General features: G+C 41.5%; 1 protein-coding gene across 4 annotated transcripts in view; it reads right to left on the bottom strand.

Annotated features, from left to right (window-relative positions):
* PPP2R2B (protein phosphatase 2 regulatory subunit Bbeta) overlaps positions 1 to 24,580 on the bottom strand; it is a 470,158-nt gene that overhangs the window by 282,210 nt on the left and 163,368 nt on the right. For 2 of the 4 annotated variants that reach the window (XM_057731847.1, XM_057731870.1), the window contains exon 2: positions 8,054 to 8,247. The exons of 1 other annotated variant lie outside the window; for it this stretch is intronic. In XM_057731847.1, the coding sequence (XP_057587830.1) occupies positions 8,054 to 8,247 (194 nt within the window). Of the gene's footprint in view, positions 1 to 8,053; positions 8,248 to 8,750; positions 8,928 to 24,580 lie in introns of those variants that run through there. One more of the 4 variants, XM_057731860.1, reaches the window with a different exon arrangement.

Raw genomic sequence — 24,580 nt, 5'->3', positions numbered from 1 at the left:
AGAACAAGGCAGACATAGGTGTCCTGAAAGGTCTTTCAGATATATCATTGAACGGGAGAGAAAACAAAGTGCAAATAAAACAAGCAATATGCATTCGGTTACACAAACAATCCCTCCCCCAGTGTGTTCCTATGCATGTATATTTAAATATATGAAAACATACACAAAGGTAGCTATAAGGAAGCACACCAACTACTGACAATAGTAAGTCTGGGCAAGGAAGTGGGATGGGTTTGGGGAAGGAGGGTGATTCACGCTTTGCTTTATCTGCTTCCATAATGCTTGAACCTTTTCAAGTAAGAAGACATTTACGCATTATTTGCCTTACAAATAAACACAAAGGCAGAGAGGAACACGAATGACAACAGTACAGCTGCTGTGAATCAACAGACCTAACTTGGGTGTCCCTGGCCCCAGTTTGACTTCTGCAAAGTTACATGAGCAACGCTACTCTCCTCAAGTTTCTTGCTCAGCTCTCCTCTTTGGTAAAATACTGCCTGGTGATATTTTGTGCTTAGGGATCCGAGTTTTGCCTTTCAGACCACCTGGGCTTGCTCAGCATCTTGCTGCAATACCCCCGTTAGAGCCATTTACAGCTTTTCTACACTCAGCACCTTGTGCATGTGTTGAGGGTCACAGAGCTGAGCTCCCTGCATTAAGTGGAGGAGGTGGTCTGCCATTCTGTGACGACTTCAGGTTCATTACTTAATGGTTCCACAGCAGTGAAATCAGCTATGCATGATGGAGGAGGCTGTCAGTCGCCCAGCATCAAGCCCAATACACCTAGAATACGTCGACTCACAGGTAAGTTTCTCTTTGGCACACTACTTCTGGTAGACCTCATCTTTCTCACGTTAAAATCCTGCCTGTAGAGGCCCCTCCAGATTCTTAGACTCCATGCATCTTCTTGCCCCTTCATTTCTTGACATTTTCTGGAATCAATCAAGTCTCTTTCCTCTAAAGCACAGAACTGACAGTTTGACTTACCCCTCTACATGCCCATTCTTTTCCATTACCCACAAGGACACTTTCTCCAAAGAAATCATTAATACTAATTAGTCATCCATGGATTTCACACATACACATCCTAGCATCATCACTCCTCACTATTTCCATAGTGAACTTGGAGCACAAGAATCCAAGGGTTCCTGGATTATTTACAACAAAACTCCTAGTGGTCTTATAAAAAGAATCTGTGCTTCCAACGGGATAGCTATGTCAGAACCGGTTTGTCAGGTCAGAGCTGCTTCTCAGCCTCATTCTAGAGTTCTATTGGAAGGAAATCTGGTGGTAAAAGTGAAGTTTGGCGATGAAAGTGAAGTCATCTTTTTAATGGGAGATGGGTAGAGCACCACTGGAGAGTTGCTCTGGCCAAAATGAGTCCTCAGACACCACCCCTGATGCAAAAGGACATCAGGCATCATACAGCTGCCTCTGGCCCATTCCTTCTGCTCTGCTCCAGGCAACTGTAAGAGTTGCCATCAGCTCTGGAGAATGGATGTCTGGATGGTCCAGTGGGAACTTCACTGTGAGTGTCCCAGGCTGGGGGTGAGGGACATGGAGAAGGCTATAAAAACCCAGCCAATTTTCATATTTTGATTACTCAATTCCATAAATATTTTCCTTCTTTTCTTATTATAAAGGAGAATAAATCTACAGGAGTAAGTCAGCTAAGGATTCTGGCATCGCTGGGGGAACTCAGCTCCCTCCCTGTGGGAAGAAGAGGAAGGCCTAGACTCGTGCCCTGCCTTACTGGGAAGAGATGGGCCCAGCGAACTGAGTAGCACTGAATGGGCACCCTGGGGAGGTATGTGAAGCGATAAACACAACCTGCATTTTTTTCCCTTCAAATCCAAACAAGAGGTAGCAGGGGTGGGCAAAGAACCCTCTTGCCTAGAATCCAGGCAGTCACTGGTTCCAATCTGGGTCTGCCACTTACAAGTATGTGACCTTATACAAGTGTCTTTGCTCCTCCAAACCTTGCAATTTCTTATTCTGAAAAATGCATCTAATGTAACCATTATCTTGGAGTTGTTGAAGGAGATTAAATGATAAACGCATGAGAAACACCTAGGAAAATGCCTGGAATACAGACAGTACTCAAGAAACCTTAGTTCTCTTCCCTCATCTAAGCGTCTAAATTGGACCCTTAGACTCTTCGTGAATGCAAATGCTAGAATCCAGGAATGTCAGTCTATAGCTGTGCTCTTTTCATTAAGCATTACCAATATTTTGACAGGACTGGCCTAATATTATTCACCCCAGGTTCATCGGTACGTTTCTGACCAGCCCTCATAAAGGGCTTGGGATTGTCCCTGGGGACCTGGATGCTAATAATGAATACTTGCTAGTGATTTTCAATGCACTCTGGTTATTGCGTTTAGCAGCCGAACATTTCCTATCCCCGGAAAGGTCATTTATAATAGTATAAGGCAGCTTCTTCCCACCTTCCATTTCAGATTTTTCTGAGAATAGCAGAGAACTCAAACATTCATCCATATGCATTGGAAATACTATTCTGATCTGGTATTTGCATAAAAATACCAAAGCAACTTAAAGAACTACAAGGCAGCTCTCTATCATGACACCACCTCCTTTTATTTTTCTGGTGCCTTTCCAGCACCTTCATATCAAAAGTCATTTTCACGTACCTGCCTATTTTTATTCACCATAGTTTCCCTCTTTCTTGAGCGTGTGTGGGATGGATGAGGGGAGGGGAAGAAGCAGGGACTTTCACTTTTTTTACTTTTATTCTCGTGCTCCTAAAAAGCTGTAACATTTCACAGATCACACAGATCTCAAGTGTGCAGACCCTCTGAACTCAACTCCCCAAGACCGGTCTCTTCTTACTCTATCACGTTGCTGAGAAATGGCCAGATAGCATTATTCGAATAATTTAAGTGTGTGGTTAATTATGCTTACACCAAGGTATTCTGTTCTGCTACAATTTCTTTGTACGGAGCCAAGATCAGTTTCCTTGTAATTTTTCACTCATTGGCTCTGATTCAGCCCTGGAGTGCTCTTTTCCTAGGCATCTCATCTATTCACATGTTCTTAAGTACCTTTAATATACACGTGACACCCCAAATTGTACATCTAGTCCAGATCTTTCTTCTGACCGTCAGACCCAGATATCCAAGTGCTTACTTGAGAGTCTCACTGTGAGACTAGATGGCTCACACACTTCATCAGTTTCCAAAGTCTTTTTCCAGTTTCAGTGGAAAGCCCCACTATACATCCATTCTCATGGCAAAATACTAGGAGGTCATCCTTGACAACATCTCCATATACTTCTCCATCTCCATCCAGTTTATCACACTAAGTCAGCCCTATTCATTCTTCTCCTACACTGTATCTCAAATCCATTGAATTCTCTTTTACCCTATTCACTTCCCACCCAGCCCTCTGACCCCACCCTACATACCAGCCAGCCTGAGTTTTGTAAAAACAAACCTGATCATATTTCTCCCCCGATCAAAATCCTTTAATGGCTTTCGATCCATCTTTGGACAAGGTCCAAACTCCTCATGGTCAACAAGGCTCAGCGTGATCTGGTCCCTAAATACCTCTCCAGTTTCTTTTTTGTAAAATTTTATTACAAACATTTTCAAACAAATAGCAAAGTTGAAAAAAAATTACAGTGAATATACCTTGACTGATCATCTGGCTTCTACCATTAACATCTGACACTTGCTTTACCATCTATCTATTCATTTATCCATCCTTCTCTCCTAGTATTAATTTCTCTTGGTTTTCATCCATTCCAAAGTAAACGGTAGGCTCCAGCCTCATTTTTGTGACTGTTCCTCTTATTCCTCACACTCAGCCCTGGGCATCCTCTCATTCTCTGAATGTGTCAGACTATTTCACATCTCTGCACTTTAGACCTATTGTCCCTTCTACCTGAAACGTCTTCAGCTCCTGTTCATTCCTGACTCATCCTTTGGTTTTCAGCTTAAACTCTGTCTGAGAGGCAGACCCTGAACCCCCATTCTAAATTAGACTTGCCTTTCTGCCTTACACATGATCTCAAGGCATCCTGTGCTTTTCCTGAATATCACTTATCACAATTGGTAGCTATATATATATATATATGTTTTGCAAAATTATTTGTTTAGTGTCTATTTCCTCCACCAGACCAAAAGCCCCTAGAAAACAGACACAATGTCTGTACTGGAGCGTGCAGGATCACCTCCGCAGAAAGTTAATTAATAATTGTTGAAGGAATAAAGGTGGAAAGAATCAATAGTTACATAATAATAATAATATCATAAGGAATCAATAGTTACATAATAATATCATGTTAATATAGTGACAATACATGGACTAAGTGAATTTGTTCTTCTTTTAATAGGTACAAGCAGTACGGGTTTTTTAAGGCCTCTAAGGGAAGACGGAACTTGCTCCCTGCCAGAATACAACCAGCAAGTACATTAAGGCAAATTGCTAAGTGGCAAGATCCACGGCTAGTGGCTGAGCCAAGAAGAGACTGTGGTAGGTTTTAGGGACTTCTCTCCCTTCTCCACTAGCCCTGCCCTCAAGATCATCCCAAATCAACAACAATCCAAGGAAAAACAGTGTGCTTGCAATGTGAATACAGCTTAAGTAATAATAACTACAGCTATAATGTACTGAGGGCAGTTATTGAGGTCTGGCTTTGTATTAGGTACTGTCTTGAGTGCTTTTCCTGCCTTAGATATTTTTTTCCTGTGGCATAGGTTTTACTGTTATTCCCATTTTACAGCTAAGGAAACTGAGAACAGTTCTTTTTAAACAAGTTCTCTGACTTCTTCTTCTAACCAGGTTGCCATTTCTGTAAACTCCACCTATGCAAAATATTTACTCTGACTGTGGCCCCATATGAGGGTAGAAAGATTAATCTAGAAAACTCTCAGACTGCTCTAATGGAGAGGGGGTTTTAGTTACTTCTAATAAGTCTAAAAATGTAGAAAGCTAACCCTGTGGATGCTTTTCCTTATGTATTAAACCCATCTGCACACTTTCATATAATCCCTGCAAAGAATTTTTCCTCAGATGGGAACATCGTTTACACACAAAGATAAACCGCTGTGATCTTCCCCAAAACAAGAGCTAATAGATAAAGAAAAATGAAGCAGTGCAGAATTTCCTAGTAGGAGAGCATGTCAGACAGTCTTGAGTTTGAAGACAAGCTTTTCCCCTGACTGTGTGACCTTGACAAATTAGTATCATGTCTGGGCCTCAGTTGCTCAGTTTCCTTATTTGAAAATGGAAATGACAAGATCCACTTAGCAGGGTATGGACATATTGAAATGCTGCTTACAGAAATCTCATTATAGTGCTTGGAAAAGAGAAGATGCTCAAAGATAGTAACTTTAAAAAAGGGAGAAAAAGATAGAAGGTAGGGGAGGATGGTAACTTAATACCCAGAATAAAAGAAGTTATAAAAAATGTTTTTAATAAATGCACATCATGCATTCTTTTCCCATCAGAGAGAGAGGAGCTTGGGAAAAAGGGTCCTTTAGCATTTGCATTGCTCTTAGTGGATGAACTTGCCTGCAGCTACCACTTACAATGCAAATTGAGCTTAAGAGTCCTTCACACTAACTACACAGCAAAAACCTTTCAGCTTTAAATAGAATACTGCAGTGTGGAATGGTCCCAGCAAAGGGAAGCAATATTCAGAGATAAGTGCGAAGGAGATTTTACAGAAAACAGAAAATCTGTCCTATCTGGGCAAGATAGGAAAATGCAGAAATATCAAAGGAGACAAAAAGAAAAGCAAAGTCTACAGAAGGAGCTAGAAACTAATTCCCCAGAAGGTGAGTTTAAGTTACTAAAAGGGAAAAGCACTTTGGGGCAAGCCCCCAATGAAGAGGATTTTAACAAAGAATATTTTGATCTAGTGGTGTTTCTTCAAGGTGTACTAGCACTTTGAAGGTATTCACCAGAAGAAGGACACTTCCCCATCTGGCCAGCAGGACTGCATCAATGTTCCCTAAAATGCAATTAGGGGTTGCATGTAAAAAGGCAATTTACATTGCCTAAGTTCCATTTTATTTTTCTTCCCAGACCTTCACTAAGATCAGGTAAAGAAACTGGGAAGCATACTGTGAAATAAAGGTTTGTTTAGTTTTGAATGTGGTGGTGGTTGCAGAATGGGGGGTGGGGGGTGGGGGGACAGATCCAAGAGGCTGAGTTGGAAAGATTTTAGAAAGTTCTTTACTGTAAACTCATGCCTCATTTTGGACTATATGAACCCAGATATTTTATCCAGAACCAGAGTTCACAAAAATGTCATCAAATAGGAACAAAGATTAGGTAGTATCTAGGGCCCTGAAAGCAATACTAAATGCCGTGTTTAACTCATTTCTTCATTCTACAGATGATACTCCTACACACATGGCCTCAATTTTCCCATCTTCCCAGCTCAGTAAGTTTCCTTTGCCTGCACTTGGAGGCATCATGCAATACAGAAGAAAACGTGAAGGCAGCCCTCTATCTTTGTTGCCGCAAATACAGAAAATTTGTGCCCCCAAAGACAATAGGTTGAAAGCCAACTTCTCTTTTGGACCCAGAGCTGATCATATTCTACCTGGCGAGTCAGTGACAAAGCACTAAGACTGCGGAAGAACATCTTATAACCACGTTGTCACCAGGCACGTAAAAAGAATCAGCAAGTAAGGTGGTTGGTATGGGGCAGGGACAGGCTGAACATCTTAAAAGCCACCTCTAAGCTTCTGGAGGCCAGAGCTCATACAGCTCTGCTTGATCTGTCTAGCACCAAGGACGTATTAGGCGTGATGCTCTCCAATAATGATGATAAGTGAAGCTTCTGCCTTCCATAGCGCTGGGCATTCTTTCTATCTAAAACTTCCAGGGATGTTTATCGAAGATGTCACATTTACCCTCAAATTGTGTGTCTTTTTATCTTTCAGAGCTTGAACTCTTTAACCATCACCACCCCCATCACATTTCTCTAGTAGTCTTGATTTGATTAAATATTATAGAAATTTTAGCATCCAAGATAATAAGAATAATCTTAAATAACATGCCTTGCTACATTTTCCTAAAGCACTTTCACACACATTTACTCATGTGGCTATTACAATGTGACAATGCAACACTTTATAGGAGTGGTTAAGAATAAAGGCTGACAGGTAGAAAATGAAAGCAAAAATGCAAAAGTTTTGGTATTTGGAAAAAAAAATGCCTCTACTCTCTATTCCCACACAAAAGGCAAGTGAGATTCCACCTGCTGACTTTCCTTTCCTGCCTGCACCTCACTCAGGCTGATGTCAGAACAAGCTGGGGGAGAGAGAGAGAAAGGGAGAGAGAGACACGACAATTTCACCTCTTGGCAAAGCTCAGCTTACTGAACCCTCTCGCTTTCTGCTGGCTGTTGATTCAGCAGAAACTACTACTGCAGAATTCATAATGGTGATTTTTAAAGGCCCTACGGATCGCATTGCTCACCCCACGTGTCAGACTCATTCGCTCGCCGCCCCAACACTGTTTCCCCAGCCACCTTTTTATATCTTGCTAATGCACTTGCAAGGGGAGAGGGGTTCGCCCATTTTCAAGGGGCCTTTTGGGCTTTTGATTGTCTGAGCAGGTAACCCGGCCGGAGAGATGAACGGGCAGGAAATGAAACCATGCCCTCCCTTGCAACCACTGAGAGACACATCATTCCGCCCAGGGAGGGGAGGACCCATGGTCCTCTTGGACCCCCTTCCTTATCTCCCCCCTCCCCCAGACCCGGGGAGGGGTCATCTGCCTTGGGGGGGGGGGGAGTTTCCAGCCGGGAGCCCCACCCTGAAAAACCTCATCCCCGAGGGCCGTTTTAACTCCCGTGGGCGCCGGGTCCACCTGCTGCTGAATGCCCGGCTCGCCTCGCGGAGGCCGGATGGATGTGGGGCGCACAGGCACAGAGCTGCCCCTGCGCGCCGAGCCCCCGCCCCAGCCCCGGGGCCCGGAGGAGTCTCCGCCGCTACGCGCCCGGCTGCCCGCAGAGCTCAGCGATCCGCAACTTGCGCCCGGCCCCAGCGGCGGAATGCGGCGGGGCTGGCGTTACCTTCGGTCGCATAGCTGTGGTCGCGCAGGAAACTGTTGTTGATTTTGCGGGTATCAATGTCCTCCTCCATTGACAGCAGGCTTACTTGCGTGGGAACCAGAAGCCGGCAGACAAGTATCCATGATCCCTCCCCGCAGCCAGTCTCACAGGAGAGGGGGGCAGGGGAGCCAGTGGGACTGCACCATGGTCCGAGCCTGAGGAGGAGACGGGGAGGCGGAGAGAAAAAAAAATAAAAACCCGGCAATGGAGCTGTCACCTCCTCCGCCCGGGATCTCCGAGGCTGCGGCGGCTCCTCCCGCGGTGCGCTCACTCCAGCTCCAATTCCCAGCGAGGATGCTGCGCCTGCCTCCGCTGCCTCCGGGTGCCAAGATGCGCCGTGCCCCGAGGGGTCTGGTCCCGCCCGCCGCCCCGGAGGCGCTCACAAGCAGGGCCGGGGAGATGCCCAACAGGTTCCCCTCGTTGGCAGCCGCTCCAAAATGCAAAAAAGATCCCTCCTCCCCCTGGGAGAGCGGGCAGCCGCGACAAAATGGAGCCTTTCTGGACCCGAGCAGCAGTGGCGAGATGGCAGGGGCAGGATTCAGGCTGGCCCGGCCCGGATGAGGGTGCTGGTCCCACAGGAGGGCGGCTCCGGCTGGCGGGGGCTCGGCAGCCGGCGGGGAGCTGGGCAGGGCGCTGCGGCCGGCGCCAGCGCACTCACCCTCACACCCACACGCGCGCACTCGCAGCTGCCGCTGCTGCTGCAGGAGGAGGCTGGAGGCGGCTGGTGCATTAAAGGCGAGGCTCCTCCCAACAGCGTCAGCAGCCCCAGAACTCTTCCCCAGCAGCGGTGGTGGCCGAGGCAGAGGCTGCGGCTGCTCTCTGCTGCAGTGGGGCGCACGCAGCCGCGAACCTGCACCTGGGCGGCGAGCAGCTAGCTTGCAGGTTGACGTGAAAAGCGTAGACGCGCTCTTCCAACCTCCCTCCCTCCAGCGCCACGCAGCTCAGGGCGGCGTTTACTCCAACACCCAGAGTCCCTAGCTCGCTGCCTCTCTCTGGACACCTGTGCTCCAAGACAGCAAAGAGAAGTAGGTTTCCTTGGGTAGGCAGGAAGTCTACATCCCAGTCCCTTTTGCTCACCCTTCCGTAATGCATGTGGTCCCTGGATGAAGTTCAAGGGCGAGGCCTGGGGTTCGACGCCTCACACAGCAGAGAATGCTCATAGCCTAGCTTAAGTCCCCTCCGAGCTAGGAATAGATGGAGGAGCAGGGGCTAGAACTTTTCTGCGGATCACACCTGAGCTCTCCCTTTCAAACAGAGTCAAAAACATCTTCTAACGGTAGGTGTCTATGTCTACACTGGCAGAGGTAGGAAGAGGGCTGAGTTATGAATCTACTCAACATGGTTAGTCTGAAAAAGTCCACGTTCCCTAACCCTTTACACTTAGTTTTGGACAAACAGCTCCACGCCCCGCTGTGGGTTTTGCTTGCGAAGACACAGCGCTGCAGGAACCGCTGACATTTGCCCTGCACGTGAAAGGTACATTGGAGCCCTGCGCCTTGCAGCCCTGTGCCCGCAGAGAGCCACTGCTTCCCCGAGGGAATTTCAAAGAGCCAACGAATACCAAAAAGAGGCCTCTCTTCCTACTTCAACTAAGAGGAAAATACAGAATCCCACCCCGCCCCCAAATTTTCCCGGATTGCAAATTGCAAATTCCATATTTGAAAGAAAATGAGATCATTATTGTTATAAAACAAGTACAATCATTTCTGAAGCAATCCAAATCACTAGAAAGCCAATTTGGAAAAGAAATGTCCCCAGTTTCCTCTTGTAGAAGGTATTCATTTCAGTGGGTGTCACTGCAGGGAGAGACATCAGCGAATGTTTTGCTCAGTTAAGCTCCACAAGTTTAGCTGGATGAGCCCAGAGGGACCTGTGAGTTAATTATATACATACAATGCTTCGCCTAACACAATTTAGAAAGTATTTGAAGTTCAAAAAAAATGGGAAAACAAGTCCTTAACTGAGGTTGGGAATTGTCATTAGATTTCCATGAAGAATAGATGCTTCTGGAAGGTGGAAAATGGCATTGTCCTCAACTCCAGAAAGCAACTGTGTATCTCTGGGAGAAGAGAGGAGAAATATTCTTTGATATAATTTGGGGTGGGGAAATTCAGCATACAAAAGATTCCATTTTATTCTCATCTGGTGGTTAAGTCTTTCCTACTGATTTGACTATTTGTGCCAAATCTACATATGAAATTCCAGGAACAGATGAAGACTGGTGCAAATTGATTTTATCCGCTTCAGCTCCAGTTGCCATGGCTGGTTCTTCCAAGGGGTGAGCTGTATCCCTCACCAAGGCTCCAGCGGTCAGCTCATCTGTAGTTACATAGTCCAGCTTCTTTTGAAGATTGGCATAAAGGGGGTGGGGAATAAGGAGAGGGGAGAAAAGCTAAGTTCATCTTCAAGTGCTGAGAAGACATCTTGCTTTGAGTAGTATTTGGGATATTCTCCCCCATATCTTCCCTGAACATGGGCTAGATTGGAACAGGTTGCAGGATGAATCAGGAAGGCCCAGTCTTGTTAGCCAGGCTGTGCTTGAGGAATTTTCCATTATAACCAATAGGAGAAATGTTCCCTCCAGAAATCAAGCCTCTGGGTTTACTAAATTTCCCCTTTCCTATTTCCTGCAAAATTCCTCCTGCATTTATTTTATTCAACAGTATAGGCAATATTTTCCTAAGACACATGTTGCGAGAAGGCAAATTAGATGGCTCTCCATTAAGTAGATTAAGTAGATTCCAAGGTTTCTATTTTGTGAACTACTCTTTTCTACTATGGGCAGTGGGGAACTAGCCACTCCAACCAAAACCAAGAAAAATACAGCGGCTGGCTTTGTTCTTTAACACAACAATGTGCAGTAAAGGAGGTCAGGGAGTGAAGGAAGCCCTATGCAATCCTGTGGTTGTGAGAGGACTACACAGACCATTTCTAAGAAGACTCGCTGACATTCTTTTCTGTTCCTCCAGCGTGTCAAGTTCTTTCCAAGAGCTTTTGGCATTTGCACATGCCATTCATTCCCTATGCCCCTTCCTCGTGTTCCTGGCTTTCTTCAGCATCGCAGCTGAACTGTCTCTCCTTCACAGAGGCATTCCCTGGCCTTCCTGTAGTCCCTTCCTCTGGTATTTTCTGTCTCTACATCCTTTTTTTCTTCTTCATGAAACATTCACCTTTTGTAATAGTTGTTTACCTATAATTGTCAATGATTCCACTATATCTCTGCTATTAAGTGTCTGGCACTTAGTAGGTGCTCAATTATATTTACTGAATGAAGATAAATACTTTGTAGATGAATGAGTAAATTACTGAATTTGTTCAGTGATATTTAGGTTTTAAAGCTCCACTTTTATTTAAATTCTTGCCCCCCAAGACCCAACAACAAAATGTGTTGTGAGCCAGTAAATTTCTAGCTTGTAACTCCTATTCCTACTGAAATAATTGTTCTACCTGTTTCTGTATGCATAGTCACCAAAAATATTTACTGAGAATTTACTACATGACAAGAATTATTGTAGGTGCTGGGATATGGTTAAAACATAACAGAGTCCCTTTCTTCACAAAACTGAAATTCTGTCATCTGATTTTAGTAATATGAGCTTTCTTAGAAATACAACAGATGCATTATAAATTAACAGACTAGAGCATCATGTTAAGTGCCAAGCCTCTGATATCAAGCAAAGCTGATTTTCTGCCACTTATTATGTCCTAAAGCAAGTTACAAGATCTCCCAAGCCATGTTTTTTTTTTTTTTAATCTATAAATTGGGGGGGCGGGGAAGGTACTACTTAATGGAGTTATTATGAGGATTAAATGAGATAATACTTGGAAAGAATATACTGTGATCACTGGTGGGGTGTTTACTGTCATCACCACCAGCAATACTGAACAAATATTTAAGCACCTGCCATGTCAGCCACTAGGATAGGACTAGAGATTCAGCAACAGCAGTGCTGAAGATGTGTAGTCATCTCTGCCATCATGGAACTTACTATCTAATTTCCGGTTTATGGAAAGGGGGCCACAGGCTACAAAAGGGGCAGCAGAGGACACTCTGAAAGGCTGACCTAATTCAGGCTTGTGCTTTACACAGAAACGGCCAATTACAAATACACAGCCTTCTTGAGTTACGCGATCCAGCATGAGAGCACATTCTTTTTTCACCACCTTTATTATGTTCCCCCAACACTCTCATACACCCCTCAGCCCAGTTAGGTTAGCCTTGCCTACGTTGGAAGTTACTTGTAGGCCATGCTGCCCAATTAGCACATTAAATATCTATTAATTTTATTAAAACCTTTGACCTAAGCCAGACTAGAGATTCATAATATAGGCGTTAGCTGTCAGACAATCCTGATTTTTCTTGTCCCAGCTCAGGCATTTATGAATTTCATGACCTTTGGCAAGTAATTTAACATCTCTAAGCCTCTGTATTTTTAAGAAAATAATAGGAACTACTTCATAGGGTTGTTGAGTGGCTTCAGAGACACTGTAAAGAAAGTGCTTAATACAGGCTTGGCCTATAGCCAGGCCTCACTAAAATGTTGCTTTGGCCTCCTACTAGTGGCTCATTGGGTCTCCATCGGCAGAGCATTGGAGAGATGCACTACAAGTCAGTCACGTGAACACAAGTGACCTAGAAACCTGAGTTTACCACCTATCAATCTTAACGAGCACCAGACACTGGATATAAGCGATTTTACCATCTTGCAGAAAGCTCTTTATAAGCCACGAAGTCCTGTGCAAATGGAAGGAATTAGGATTATCCTTTCTTGATTTTCACATTAAGTGCAAACCTAATCACATTTGCCTATCGTGGAATCCTGTGGAATCCTATGGAATCCCTCTCTAGGGTCACTCAGCCCCGAATGCACAACTGTCTCTCTGAGGTGGTTTGTGTTAACTGCCCAGAGGCTGACCTCTTGAGTTTGTAGCAAGGTTTGCAATTCCGTTGTGTGCGTGTTACAACATGTAATAAATACCACATGAGTGAGCCTTTAACGTGCCATTTAACCTAGGAGAAGAAAACAAAACATCTTGCTCTCAAAATGTTGTATTAATTCTAGATTCTGGGTACTTAGTGGATTTCACTGAGTGCAATGTTCCCTCAGTTATCTAAGTATAGCAACTTATGAAAAGAAACAGTACTATGCTGGAGCTGGTATGTGCTGGCTGTTGAGAGCTGAAAGTGTTGATTACACACATCTTTTCTCCAGCTCTGCTTTCAGTGACATCATGTTGGTAGCTTAAAATCTGAAATCTGCCATGGTGAGATATTTATATCATAGAAATTTTAAAAAACCTATATAAATCAGGGCTTTGGCTTGGGGGAGGCGGGGGGGGGGGGGGGAGAGCCGATTGTTAAACATTTACCATGACAACAGTCGAAACACATTACTTGCTGATATATCTTTCTAATTATAGGTGTTATCTGTGCAAAGTTCCTTTCAATTCCTCAATACTAAGTCTCCCAAGTGGTGTCAAATTTCAGAACATTCCACCATCTGATCAAACTTTTGCCTTTGTTTGATCCCCTTCAAAGTGGTTATGAAACTGCCGTGATGGATCTGTGAGTGATGGCCCCTGCAAGGCTCCTAGATCTGATGACTTGAAAGTTAGGTGCATGCACCCTCTCAATGATTAGTTCTTTTCTACTGTTTAAGCGCCATTGTCACCTTACTTTTGCCCTCGATTTGTCTAAATGCAAAAAAAAAAAAAAAAAAAAAAAAAAAGAAATCCATTGTGCCTCATCATCGATAGCTCTTCTACTTGTCTAGTTAGGATATTGATGCAAAGACAGAAAAGATACAAAAATCAAAGAGTCCAGATCTGAGAGCCTTTTCTCATTCCGTGGTTTAAGTTTAGATTAAGTTCAGAGAGTTAAATTTAGGCCATCTTACTCAAGACAGATTGTATTTGCATTATATTTGTTAGGTACCAAGTGAGGATTCATGAAACCAATTTAAGAAAGCTCCAGGGGTATTGTCTAGTACCTGATGACATGTCTCAAAGTAAAATTTCAGTATAATGTAAACAAAAAATATATATTGGGAAATGTCTTCAAATTTCTTTAAAATGCACCGAGCAATAACACCTTACAGAATTTATCCTAAGAAAATAATCATGGTTGCGGGTAAAAAATTAACCATAAGGATATTTTCTCAGAGCACTGTTTATAATCATGAAAAATTGGTAACAAGTCAAGTGTTCAACAACAGGATTGTCGAGGCAATTATGGTGTGTACATATAGTGTGAAATTATTGAGCTGTTGATATAAATTAATAGCTACTGCTTATTTTTTTAAATTAATTAATTTATTTATTGGCTGTGTTGGGTCTTTGTTGCTGCACTTGGGCTTTCTCTAGTTGTGGCGAGCGGGGGCTACTCTTTGTTGTAGTGCGCCGGCTTCTCAGTGCAGTGGCTTCTCTGGTTGTGGAGCACGGGCTCTAGGTACACAGGCTTCAGTAGTTGTGGCTCGCAGGCTCTAGAGCACAGGCTCAGTAGTTGTGGCGCATGGGCTTAGTTGCTCCGCGGCATGTGGGATCTTTCTGGACCAGGGATAGAACCCGTGTCCCCTGCATTGGCAGGCGGATTCTTAACCACTGCGCCACCCGTGAAGTGCTGCTAATGTTTATTGAGGGTCTTTATTGTACATTATGTACTAGGCATATGCATAGGGTTTCACTAGCATTATCTTATTTAATTCTAACAACAGCCCCATAAGCTAAGTTATCTCCATTTTACTAAGGCTAGTAAAGATAAATAATATACCCAAAGTTAAACAAATAGGAGTCTGGCTCTGTGTGTGTGTGTGTGTGTATGTATGTATGTATGTATGTGTGTCTGTCTGTCTGTCTGTCGGGTGGGTTGAGGTCACAACAGAAACTTAGAGGTCTTTTTCCAAACCACCCACCACTAGAGTCTGATCTGTACTTCTTAGGAATGAATAGCCTCTCAGTTGAAAATCACTAGTATTGTGTTGGTGAGGAGGTGGCAAAACTGGAGCCCTCACACGCTGCTTGTGGGATTGTATAATGGTGCAACCACAGATAGTTTGGCAGTTTCTCAAAATGTTAAACAGAGTTACCATATGACCCAGCAATTCCACTTCTAGGTATACACCTGAGAGAATTGAAAATACATATTCACACCAAAACTTGTAGACAAATATTCATAGCAGCATTATTCATAATATCCCCAAAGTGGAAACAACCCAGATATTCACCAACTGATAAACAGATAAATAAAATGTGATATATCTATATAAAGGATTATTTTTCAGCTATAAAAAGTAATGAAGTACTAATACATGTTACAACATGGATGGACTTTGAAAACATTATACTAAGTAAAAGAAGCCCGTCACAAAAGACCACGTATTGTATGCTTCCATTTATGTGAAACGTTCAGAATGAGCAAATCCATAGAGACAAAGTAGATTAGTTGCCAGGGGCTGCGGTGGGGGAATAAGAGTGACTGTTTATGGGTTTGGGATTTCCTTTTGGAATGATGACAAGATTCTAAAATTACTTAAGGGCAATAGCTCCACAACTCTCAATATACTAGAAACCACTGAATCGAATACTTTAGAAAGATGTTTCAAAAAGCACAAACTTCCAGTTATAAGATAAACAAGTACTAGAGATGTTCAGTACAACATGATAAACATAGTTAACACTGCTGTACGTTATATAGGAAAGTTGTTAAGAGAGTAAATCTTAAGAGTTCTCATTACAAGGAAAAAAGTTTTCCTGTTTTTTTAAAAACGTTGTGTCTATATGAGATGATGGATGTTCACTAAACTTACTGTGATAGTCATTTCATGATGTAAGTCAAATCATGCTCTACACCTGAAACTTATACAATGCTGTATGTCAATAAAACCAGAAAAGTGTTTCAATAAAGCCATTATTAAAGATTAAAAAATCTCTGCTGTCATAAACCATTATTACCTCTAGGAATATGATATATCCCTCAGGTTAATATTAGTGCAGAAAAATTTAAAGGTATGTAATGAAAAAGATAGATGTTTATGTCACATGGTTTAAAAAAGTCAAAAAACAATGTGTACTGACTGGTCCCCTTTTTTGGTTAAAAACTATGTGTATGTCAAAAGGAATATATGAAAATACTTAATAGTGGTTATGCATGGTTTTCTTGTTAAAGAAAATGTAGAACATATATCATTTTTTTTCTGGCTGCACTGAGCAGCATGTGGGATCTTAGTGCCCCAGCCAGGGAGTGAACCCGCACCCCCTGCAGTGGAAGCATGGAGTCTTAACCACTGGACTGCCAGGGAAGTTCCCATATGTGATTTTTGTAGGAAGAAAATTTTTTTCAGTTTTCTTTTAATGTTATGAAATACTTTTTAGATGAAATTTTGTATTGAAAAGGTCAAAAATCATTCTGTGCACACCAGAAAACTGAGACATTGATGTAAATGTATATGCTATCAAATGCATAGAACAGCTCTACCCAAAAGATATACAATGCAAGCCACATTTATTATTATAAAATTTTCAAGTTGCCACATTAACAACTGAAAAGAAACAGAAAAAATTAATCTTAATAATGTTTAAATTTTTTGAAAATAAATTGAAAACATTTTATTTAATCCAAATCCAAAATACTGATTTCAACATACATAGAATATAGAATAATTAATGATATATTTACACTCTGCTTTTGAATGCCAAGTCTTTGAAATCTGGTGTGCATTTTACACTTGACAGCACATTTTTAGGGCTCAATAACCACACGTGCCTAGTGGCTACAGCACAAATACAGAGGAACTATTCCAAAAGTGTTATTTCATCCACAAAATGAGTTTTATCGTATTCTTCCAAAGGAAAATTTTCATCTACCAAAGACTTGAACTAGACTGTAATGCTAAAACCAGACTAAGCAACTTTAATCTGATGAACCTCACAACAATTTAAAGTAATACAAACCGAATATGAAAAAATATATAGACACACCCACATATGTACATATATATTATATGTAATCGTAAATTTGAACCCAATCTGCATCTCCCCCTAAAACGAGTAAGCTGAATTAATAGAATGATAAAAGATCAAGATTCTAAAAGCACTAAGATGACACTACATAACAACACATAACAGATAGCAAGAAAGATGTAATTCAGTCACTGTATAGTTACCGCCCTAATAGGCCAACTGTTTAGGTTCAACACCTATGGCTTCAATGCCAGCCAGCAGAAGAAGCCAAATAACCAGATGTCACTACTAATAAAGGAATTTTCACTGGGTATCTGGACTCTATTACAGCCACTAAAGGTGGAGAAATTTAAAGGTACAGTTAAAGGAATCCACTGAGAACTATTAGTCTTTTAGATTGGATCAGAGAGCGGAATCGTGTGGCCACATGATCAGTGGCGTGATTTCTGAAGACTTACTGAATTAGATGCACCGCTGCCTTTAACATCTGCGTGCAAACAGTTTTGTGTGTACAGCTGAGCGCTCCCTCCTTCCTAACACACTTTCTTCACTGATTCCCAGGCACCACCCTCTCTTGATTCTCCTGCTACCTCATTGCACACACCTTCTCAAGCTCATCTGCTGCTCCTCCTCACTGCTTGCCTTGACTTCTACAAGCACCCTAGAGTTCAAAGTTCTCAGATTTCTCTATCCACAGTCCCATCCGAGGTGACCTCATCCAGTCTCATGGCTTGCTACTCGACGACAAAACCTCATAAATGAATATTGAGCACGAACCTCTCCACTGACCCCCAGGCTAATAACACCGACAGCTGATCTGCTATTTCCCTGATATCTACCAGGCAGCTCAGTCCCTAATGTTGTCCCCACCAGACCAGCTCCACTTCCTGTTCCTTGATTTCTCTCTCATTCCCTGCATCCTTCTAGTCCATCAGTAAATCCTGCCAGCTCTAATTTCAAAATGCATCCAGAATCCAACCACTCCCCACCACCTCCAGGGCTACTACCACGCTCCAACTACCACTGCATCTCATCATGATCGTTTCAATAGACTCTAATGAGTATATGATCCCTCCTTCACCCCCCTACAGAATAGTTTCTGTAAAACAGGCAGAATGGGCCTTTTAAATGCAAATCACTTTGTGTCACTTTTCTGCTCCAAGCCCTTTATTGTCTTCCTACACATTCAGAGTAAAACTTGTAAAAAATGCTGGAAAGGTTTGGTTCTAGCTAAACTCTGTCATTTTTTTTTTTTTTCACTTTTCACCTGCAGCATCACCAGCTCTTTTTCAGCCTCCTTCCCTCCACCCCACACACAGACATAATGGCATCTTTATCGTCTGCCAAACACACCAGGAAGAGCACTCCCGCCCCGGAACCCCTGCATCTGCTGTTCCCACCGGCCTGAGTGCCTTCCCTCAAACAGCAGCATAGCTCAGAGCCTCACCTCATTCAGGTGTTGCTAATATAATCAACATTTCTGACATGTCTCTCTTGACCACTCTCTATAAGATAAAGTAGTACCCCTTCCTCTCAGCATCTTCATCCCTGTGTTGCTACCTGACAGTATATTTTTTGGCTTTATTACATGAGAACATAATATCCAGGGAGACAGGGATGTATTCTCTACACTATATCTGGCCCTAGAAGAGTGCCTGGCACATACTGGTTACTCCTTTTTTTTTTCTTTTTTTTTTTTTTTTTTTAAATTATCTTTTTTTTTTTTTTTTTTTTTAATTTTAATTTTTTTTTTTTGGGGGGTACACCAGGTTCAATCAACTGTTTTTATACACACATCCCCATATTCCCTCCCCTCCCCGACGCCCCCCCCTCGATTCCCCCCCACCCTCCCCGCCCCAGTCCTCTAAGGCATCTTCCATCCTCGAGTTGGACTCCCTTTGTTATACAACAACTTCCCACTGACTATTTTACAGTTGGTAGTATATATATGTCTGTACTACTCTCCCACTTCTTCTCAGTTTCCCCTTCACCCCCCGCCCCCTCCCAAACCTCGAGTTCTCCAGTGCATTCTCTGTATCTGCTTCCTTGTTCTTGTCACTGAGTTCATCAGTACCATTTTTAGATTCCGTATATGTGAGTTAGCATACAATATTTGTCTTTCTCTTTCTGACTTACTTCACTCTGTATGACAGATTGTAGTTCTATCCACCTCATTACATATAGCTCCATCTCATCCCTTTTTATAGCTGAGTAATATTCCATTGTATATATATGCCACATCTTCTGTAGCCATTCATTTGTTGATGGGCATTTAGGTTGCTTCCATGTCCTGGCTATTGTAAATAGTGCTGCAATAAACATGATGGTACAAGTTTCTTTTGGGATTATGGTTTTCTTTGGGTATATGCCCAGGAGTGGGATGACTGGATCATATGGTAGTTCTATTTGTAGTTTTTTAAGGAACCTCCAAATTGTTTTCCATAGTGGCTGTACCAACTTACAGTCCCACCAACAGTGCAGGAGAGTTCCCTTTTCTCCACACCCTCTCCAACATTTGTTGTTTCCAGACTTTGTGATGATGGCCATTCTGATTGGTGTGAGGTGATACCTCATTGTGGCTTTGACTTGCATTTCTCTGATGATGAGTGATGTTGAGCATCTTTTCATGTGTGTGTTGGCCATCTGTATGTCTTCTTTGGAGAAATGTCTATTTAGGTCTTCTGCCCATTTGTGGATTGGGTTATTTGCTTTTTTGGTATGAAGCTGCATGAGCTGCTTGTATATTTTAGAGGTTAATCCTTTGTCCGTTGTTTCATAGGCAATTATTTTTTCCCATTCTGAGGGTTGCCTTTTAGTCTTGTTTATGGTTTCTTTCACTGTGCAAAAGCTTTTAAGTTTCATGAGGTCCCATTCGTTTATTCTTGATTTTATTTCCATGATTCTAGGAGGTGGGTCAAAAAGGATGTTGCTTTGATGTATGTCAAAGAGTGTTCTGCCTATGTTTTCCTCTAGGAGTTTGATAGTGTCTGGCCTTATATGTAGGTCTTTAATCCATTTGGAGTTTATTTTTGTGTATGGTGTTAGGAAGTGTTCTAATTTCATTCTTTTACATGTTGCTGTCCAATTTTCCCAGCACCACTTATTGAAGAGGCTGTCTTTTTTCCATTGTATACTCGTGCCTCCTTTGTCAAAGATAAGGTGCCCATATGTGTTTGGGCTTACTTCTGAGTTCTCTATTCTGTTCCATTGATCTTCCTTTCTATTTTTGTGCCAGTACCATACTGTCTTGATCACTATGGCCTTGTAGTATAGTTTGAAGTCAGGAAGCCTGATTCCACCAACTCCATTTTTCCTTCTCAAGATTGCTTTGGCTATTCGGGGTCTTTTGCGTTTCCATACAAATCGTAAGATTTCTTGCTCTAGTTCTGTGAAAAATGCCATTGGTAATCTGATCGGGATTGCATTAAATCTGTAAATTGCTTTGGGTAGTACAGTCATTTTCACGATGTTGATTCTTCCAATCCAGGAACATGGTATATCCCTCCATCTGTTTATGTCATCTTTGATTTCTTTCATCAATGTCTTAAAGTTTTCTGCATACAGATCTTTTGCCTCCTTAGGCAGGTTTATTCCTAGGTATTTTATTCTTTTGGTTGCAATGGTGAATGGGAGAGTTTCCTTAATTTCTCTTTCTGCTCTTCCGTTGTTAGTGTATAGGAATGCAAGAGATTTCTGTGCATTCATTTTGTATCCTGCTACTTTACTAAACTCATCAATGAGTGCTAGCAGTTTTCTGGTAGAGTCTTTAGGGTTTTCTATATATAGTATCATGTCATCTGCAAAGAGTGATAATTTTACTTCTTCTTTTCCAATTTGGATTCCTTTAATTTCTTTTTCTCCTCTGATTGCTGTGGCTAACACTTCCAAAACTATGTTGAATAACAGTGGTGAGAGTGGACACCCTTGTCTTGTTCCTGTTCTTAGAGGGAATTCTTCCAGTTTTTCTCCATTGAGAACAATGTTGGCTTTTGGTTTGTCATATATGGCTTTTATGATGTTCAGGTAATTTCCTTCTATGCCCATTTTCTGGAGAGCTTTTATCATAAATGGATGTTGAACTTTGTCAAAAGCTTTTTCTGCATCTATTGAAATGATCATATGGTTTTTATCCTTCAATTTGTTGATGTGATGTATCACGTTGATTGATTTGCGTATATTGAAGAATCCTTGCATCCCAGGGATAAACCCCACTTGATCGTGGTGTATGATTTTTTTAATGTGCTGTTGCAGTCTGTTAGCTAGTATTTTGTTGAGGATTTTTGCATCTATATTCATCAGTGATATTGGTCTGTAGTTTTCTTTTTTTGTGACATCTTTGCCTGGTTTTGGTATCAGGGTGATGGTAGCCTCATAGAATGAGTTTGGGAGTGCTCCGCCTTCTGCAATATTTTGGAAGAGTTTGAGAAGGATAGGTGTTAACTCTTCTCGAAATGTTTGATAGAATTCGCCTGTGAATCCATCTGGTCCTGGGCTTTTGTGTGTTGGGAGATTTTTAATCACTGCCTCAATTTCTGTACTTGTGATTGGTCTGTTCATGGTTTCTATTTCTTCCTGGTTCAGTCTTGGAAGATTGTATTTTTCTAAGAATGTATCCATTTCTTCCAGGTTATCCAATTGATTGGCATATAGTTGCTTGTAGTAGTCTCTCATGATGTTTTGTATTTCTGAGGTGTCCGTTGTGACTTCTCCTTTTTCATTTCTAATTCTGTTGATTTGCATCTTCTCCCTTTTTTTCTTGATGAGTCTGGCTAATGGTTTATCAATTTTGTTAATCTTCTCAAAGAACCAGCTTTTAGTTTTATTTATTTTTCTTATGGTTTCTTTCCTTTCTTTTTCATTTATTTCTGCTCTGATCTTTACGATTTCTTTCCTTCTGCTCACTTTGGGGTTTCTTTGTTCTTCTTTCTCTAGTTGTTTGAGGTGTAAGGTTAGGTTGTTTATTCTATCATTTTCTTGTTTCTTAAGGTAGGACTGTATTGCTATAAACTTCCCTCTTAGAACTGCTTTTGCTGCGTCCCATAGGTTTTGGGTTGTTGTGTTTTCGTTGTCATTTGTTTCTAGATACTTTTTGATTTCCTCTTTGATTTCTGTAGTGATTCCTTGGTTGTTTAATAGTGAATTGTTTAGCCTCCATGTGTTTGTATTTTTTGCAGTTTTTTTCCTGTAATTGATATCTAGTCTCATGGCGTTGTGGTCTGAGAAGATGCTTGATATGATTTCAATTTTCTTGAATTTGCTGAGGTTTGATTTGTGACCCAAGATGTGATCTATCCTGGAAAATGTTCCGTGTGCACTTGAGAAGAAAGTGTAGTCTGTCGTTTTTGGATGGAATGTCCTATAAATATCAATTAAGTCGAGATGGTCTAATGTGTCATTTAAAGCTTGTGTGTCTTTATTTATTTTCTGTTTGGATGATCTGTCCATTGATGTAAGTGGGGTGTTCAAGTCTCCCACTATAATTGTGTTCCTGTCGATGTCCCCTTTTATAGCTGTTAGCATTTGCCTTATGTATTGAGGTGCTCCTATATTGGGGGCATAGATATTTACCATTGTGATATGTTCTTCTTGGATGGATCCCTTGATCATTATGTAGTGCCCTTCCTTGTCTCTTTTAATAGTCTTTACTTTCAAGTCTAATTTGTCTGATATGAGTATTGCTACTCCAGCTTTCTTTTGACTTCCATTTGCATGGAATATCTTTTTCCATCCCTTCACTTTCAGTCTATATGTATCCCTTGGTCTGAAGTGGGTTTCTTGTAGGCAGCATATAGAAGGGTCTTGTTTTTGTATCCATTCAGCCAGTCTGTGTCTTTTGGTTGGAGCATTTAATCCATTTACATTTAAAGTGATTATTGACATGTGTGTTCCAATTACCATTTTCTGAATTGTTTTGGGTTTGTATTTGTAGGTGTTTTCCTTTTCTTGTGTTTCCTACTTAGAGAAGTTCCTTTAGCACTTGTTGTAAGGCTGGTTTGGTGGTGCTGAATTCTCTTAACTTTTGCTTGTCTGGAAAGCTTTTGATTTCTCCCTCAAATCTGAATGATATTCTTGCTGGGTAGAGTATTCTTGGCTGTAGGTTTCTCTCTTTCAGGACTTTCAGTATATCCTGCCATTCCCTTCTGGCCTGCAGAGTTTCTGTAGAAAGGTCAGCTGTTATCCTGATGGGTTTTCCCTTATATGTTGTTTGTTGCTTTTCTCTTGCTGCTTTTAATATTTTTTCTTTGTGTTGAATTGTCGTTAGTTTGATTAATATGTGTCTTGGTGTATTTCTCCTTGGGTTTATTCTGTATGGGACTCTCTGTGCTTCTTGGACTTGGTTCATTATTTCCTTTCCCATGTTGGGGAAGTTTTCCACTAGAACCTCTTCAAATATTTTCACAGACCCTTTCTTGTTTTCTTCTTCTTCTGGGATGCCTATAATTCGAATGTTGGTACGTTTAAGGTTATCACTGAGGTCTCTGAGGCTGTCTTCTAGTCTTTTTATTTTTTTATCTTTTTCCTGCTCTGTGGCGTTTATTTCTTCCATTCTATCTTCCAACTCACTTATTCGTTCTTCTGCCTCAGTCATTCTGCTGGTTAGAGCATCTAGAGTATTTTTAATTTCAGTTATTTTGTTATCCATTGCTGTTTGTTTTTCTGAGTTCTTATGAACTGTTTCTTGTACTTTCTCTAATTTGTTATCGAGATTTTGTATCATTTTTACTATCATTACTCTAAATTCTTTTTCAGGCATTTTTCCTATTTCCTCCTCATTTATTTGGTCTTGTGGGTTTTTTTCCTGCTCCTTTGCCTGCATGGTGTTTCTTTGTTTCCTCATGGTTGTCCAAGCTTTTGGGGTTGCTTGTCCTGGTGATAGAGGTGTTTATAGAAGACTGTCCAAGCCTCAGACTAATGTCCAAGTATTGGATTAGACGAATATTCAGTCTAGGAAACACATACATGTATAAGACACACAATTATTGAATCCGTTAGGACATAAGGCTCTAGAAAGACCTGACAGAACCCCAGTGTGCTATCAGATATTCAGAGAGAAACCCAGCAGAAATTGACAACTGAAACAGAACAAATCAGAGACAAAAGCAAAAGCAAACAAACAACAAATAACACCCTACACATACAAACATCAATCCAGGGAGATTTTGTAAGCTAGGATCAAATATAGAAATGAGCTGGAGTACCACCAGAGAGAATGGAGATTCTCAGAATGTAATTAGACAACTGTACTAAGAACTAAGATAAAGACAAAAGCCTAATATTAATACCAAGGCAGTGCATCATCTGGAGAATAGAGCAAGGAGTCTGAGCAGACCGATAGTGTTGCTTATAAGTATGTTAAGATAAAATACACTTAAAATGGCTGGAAGAAAGGGGAACAGAAGAGCGTAATGTGGTTGGAAATATGCAAAGAAAAAGAAAGGAATAGAAGTGTATAAAAGAAAGGGATGAAAGGAAAGTATGAAAGATATTTTGTCCGTACTACCAAAAACTTAGCTAGATATAGAAGTATTT

Source organism: Hippopotamus amphibius, chromosome 1 (genome assembly GCF_030028045.1).
Source record: "Hippopotamus amphibius kiboko isolate mHipAmp2 chromosome 1, mHipAmp2.hap2, whole genome shotgun sequence".
NCBI lineage: Eukaryota > Metazoa > Chordata > Mammalia > Artiodactyla > Hippopotamidae > Hippopotamus > Hippopotamus amphibius.
Note: the sequence above shows the minus strand (reverse complement) of the source record. Positions and strands in the feature narration are given on the sequence as shown.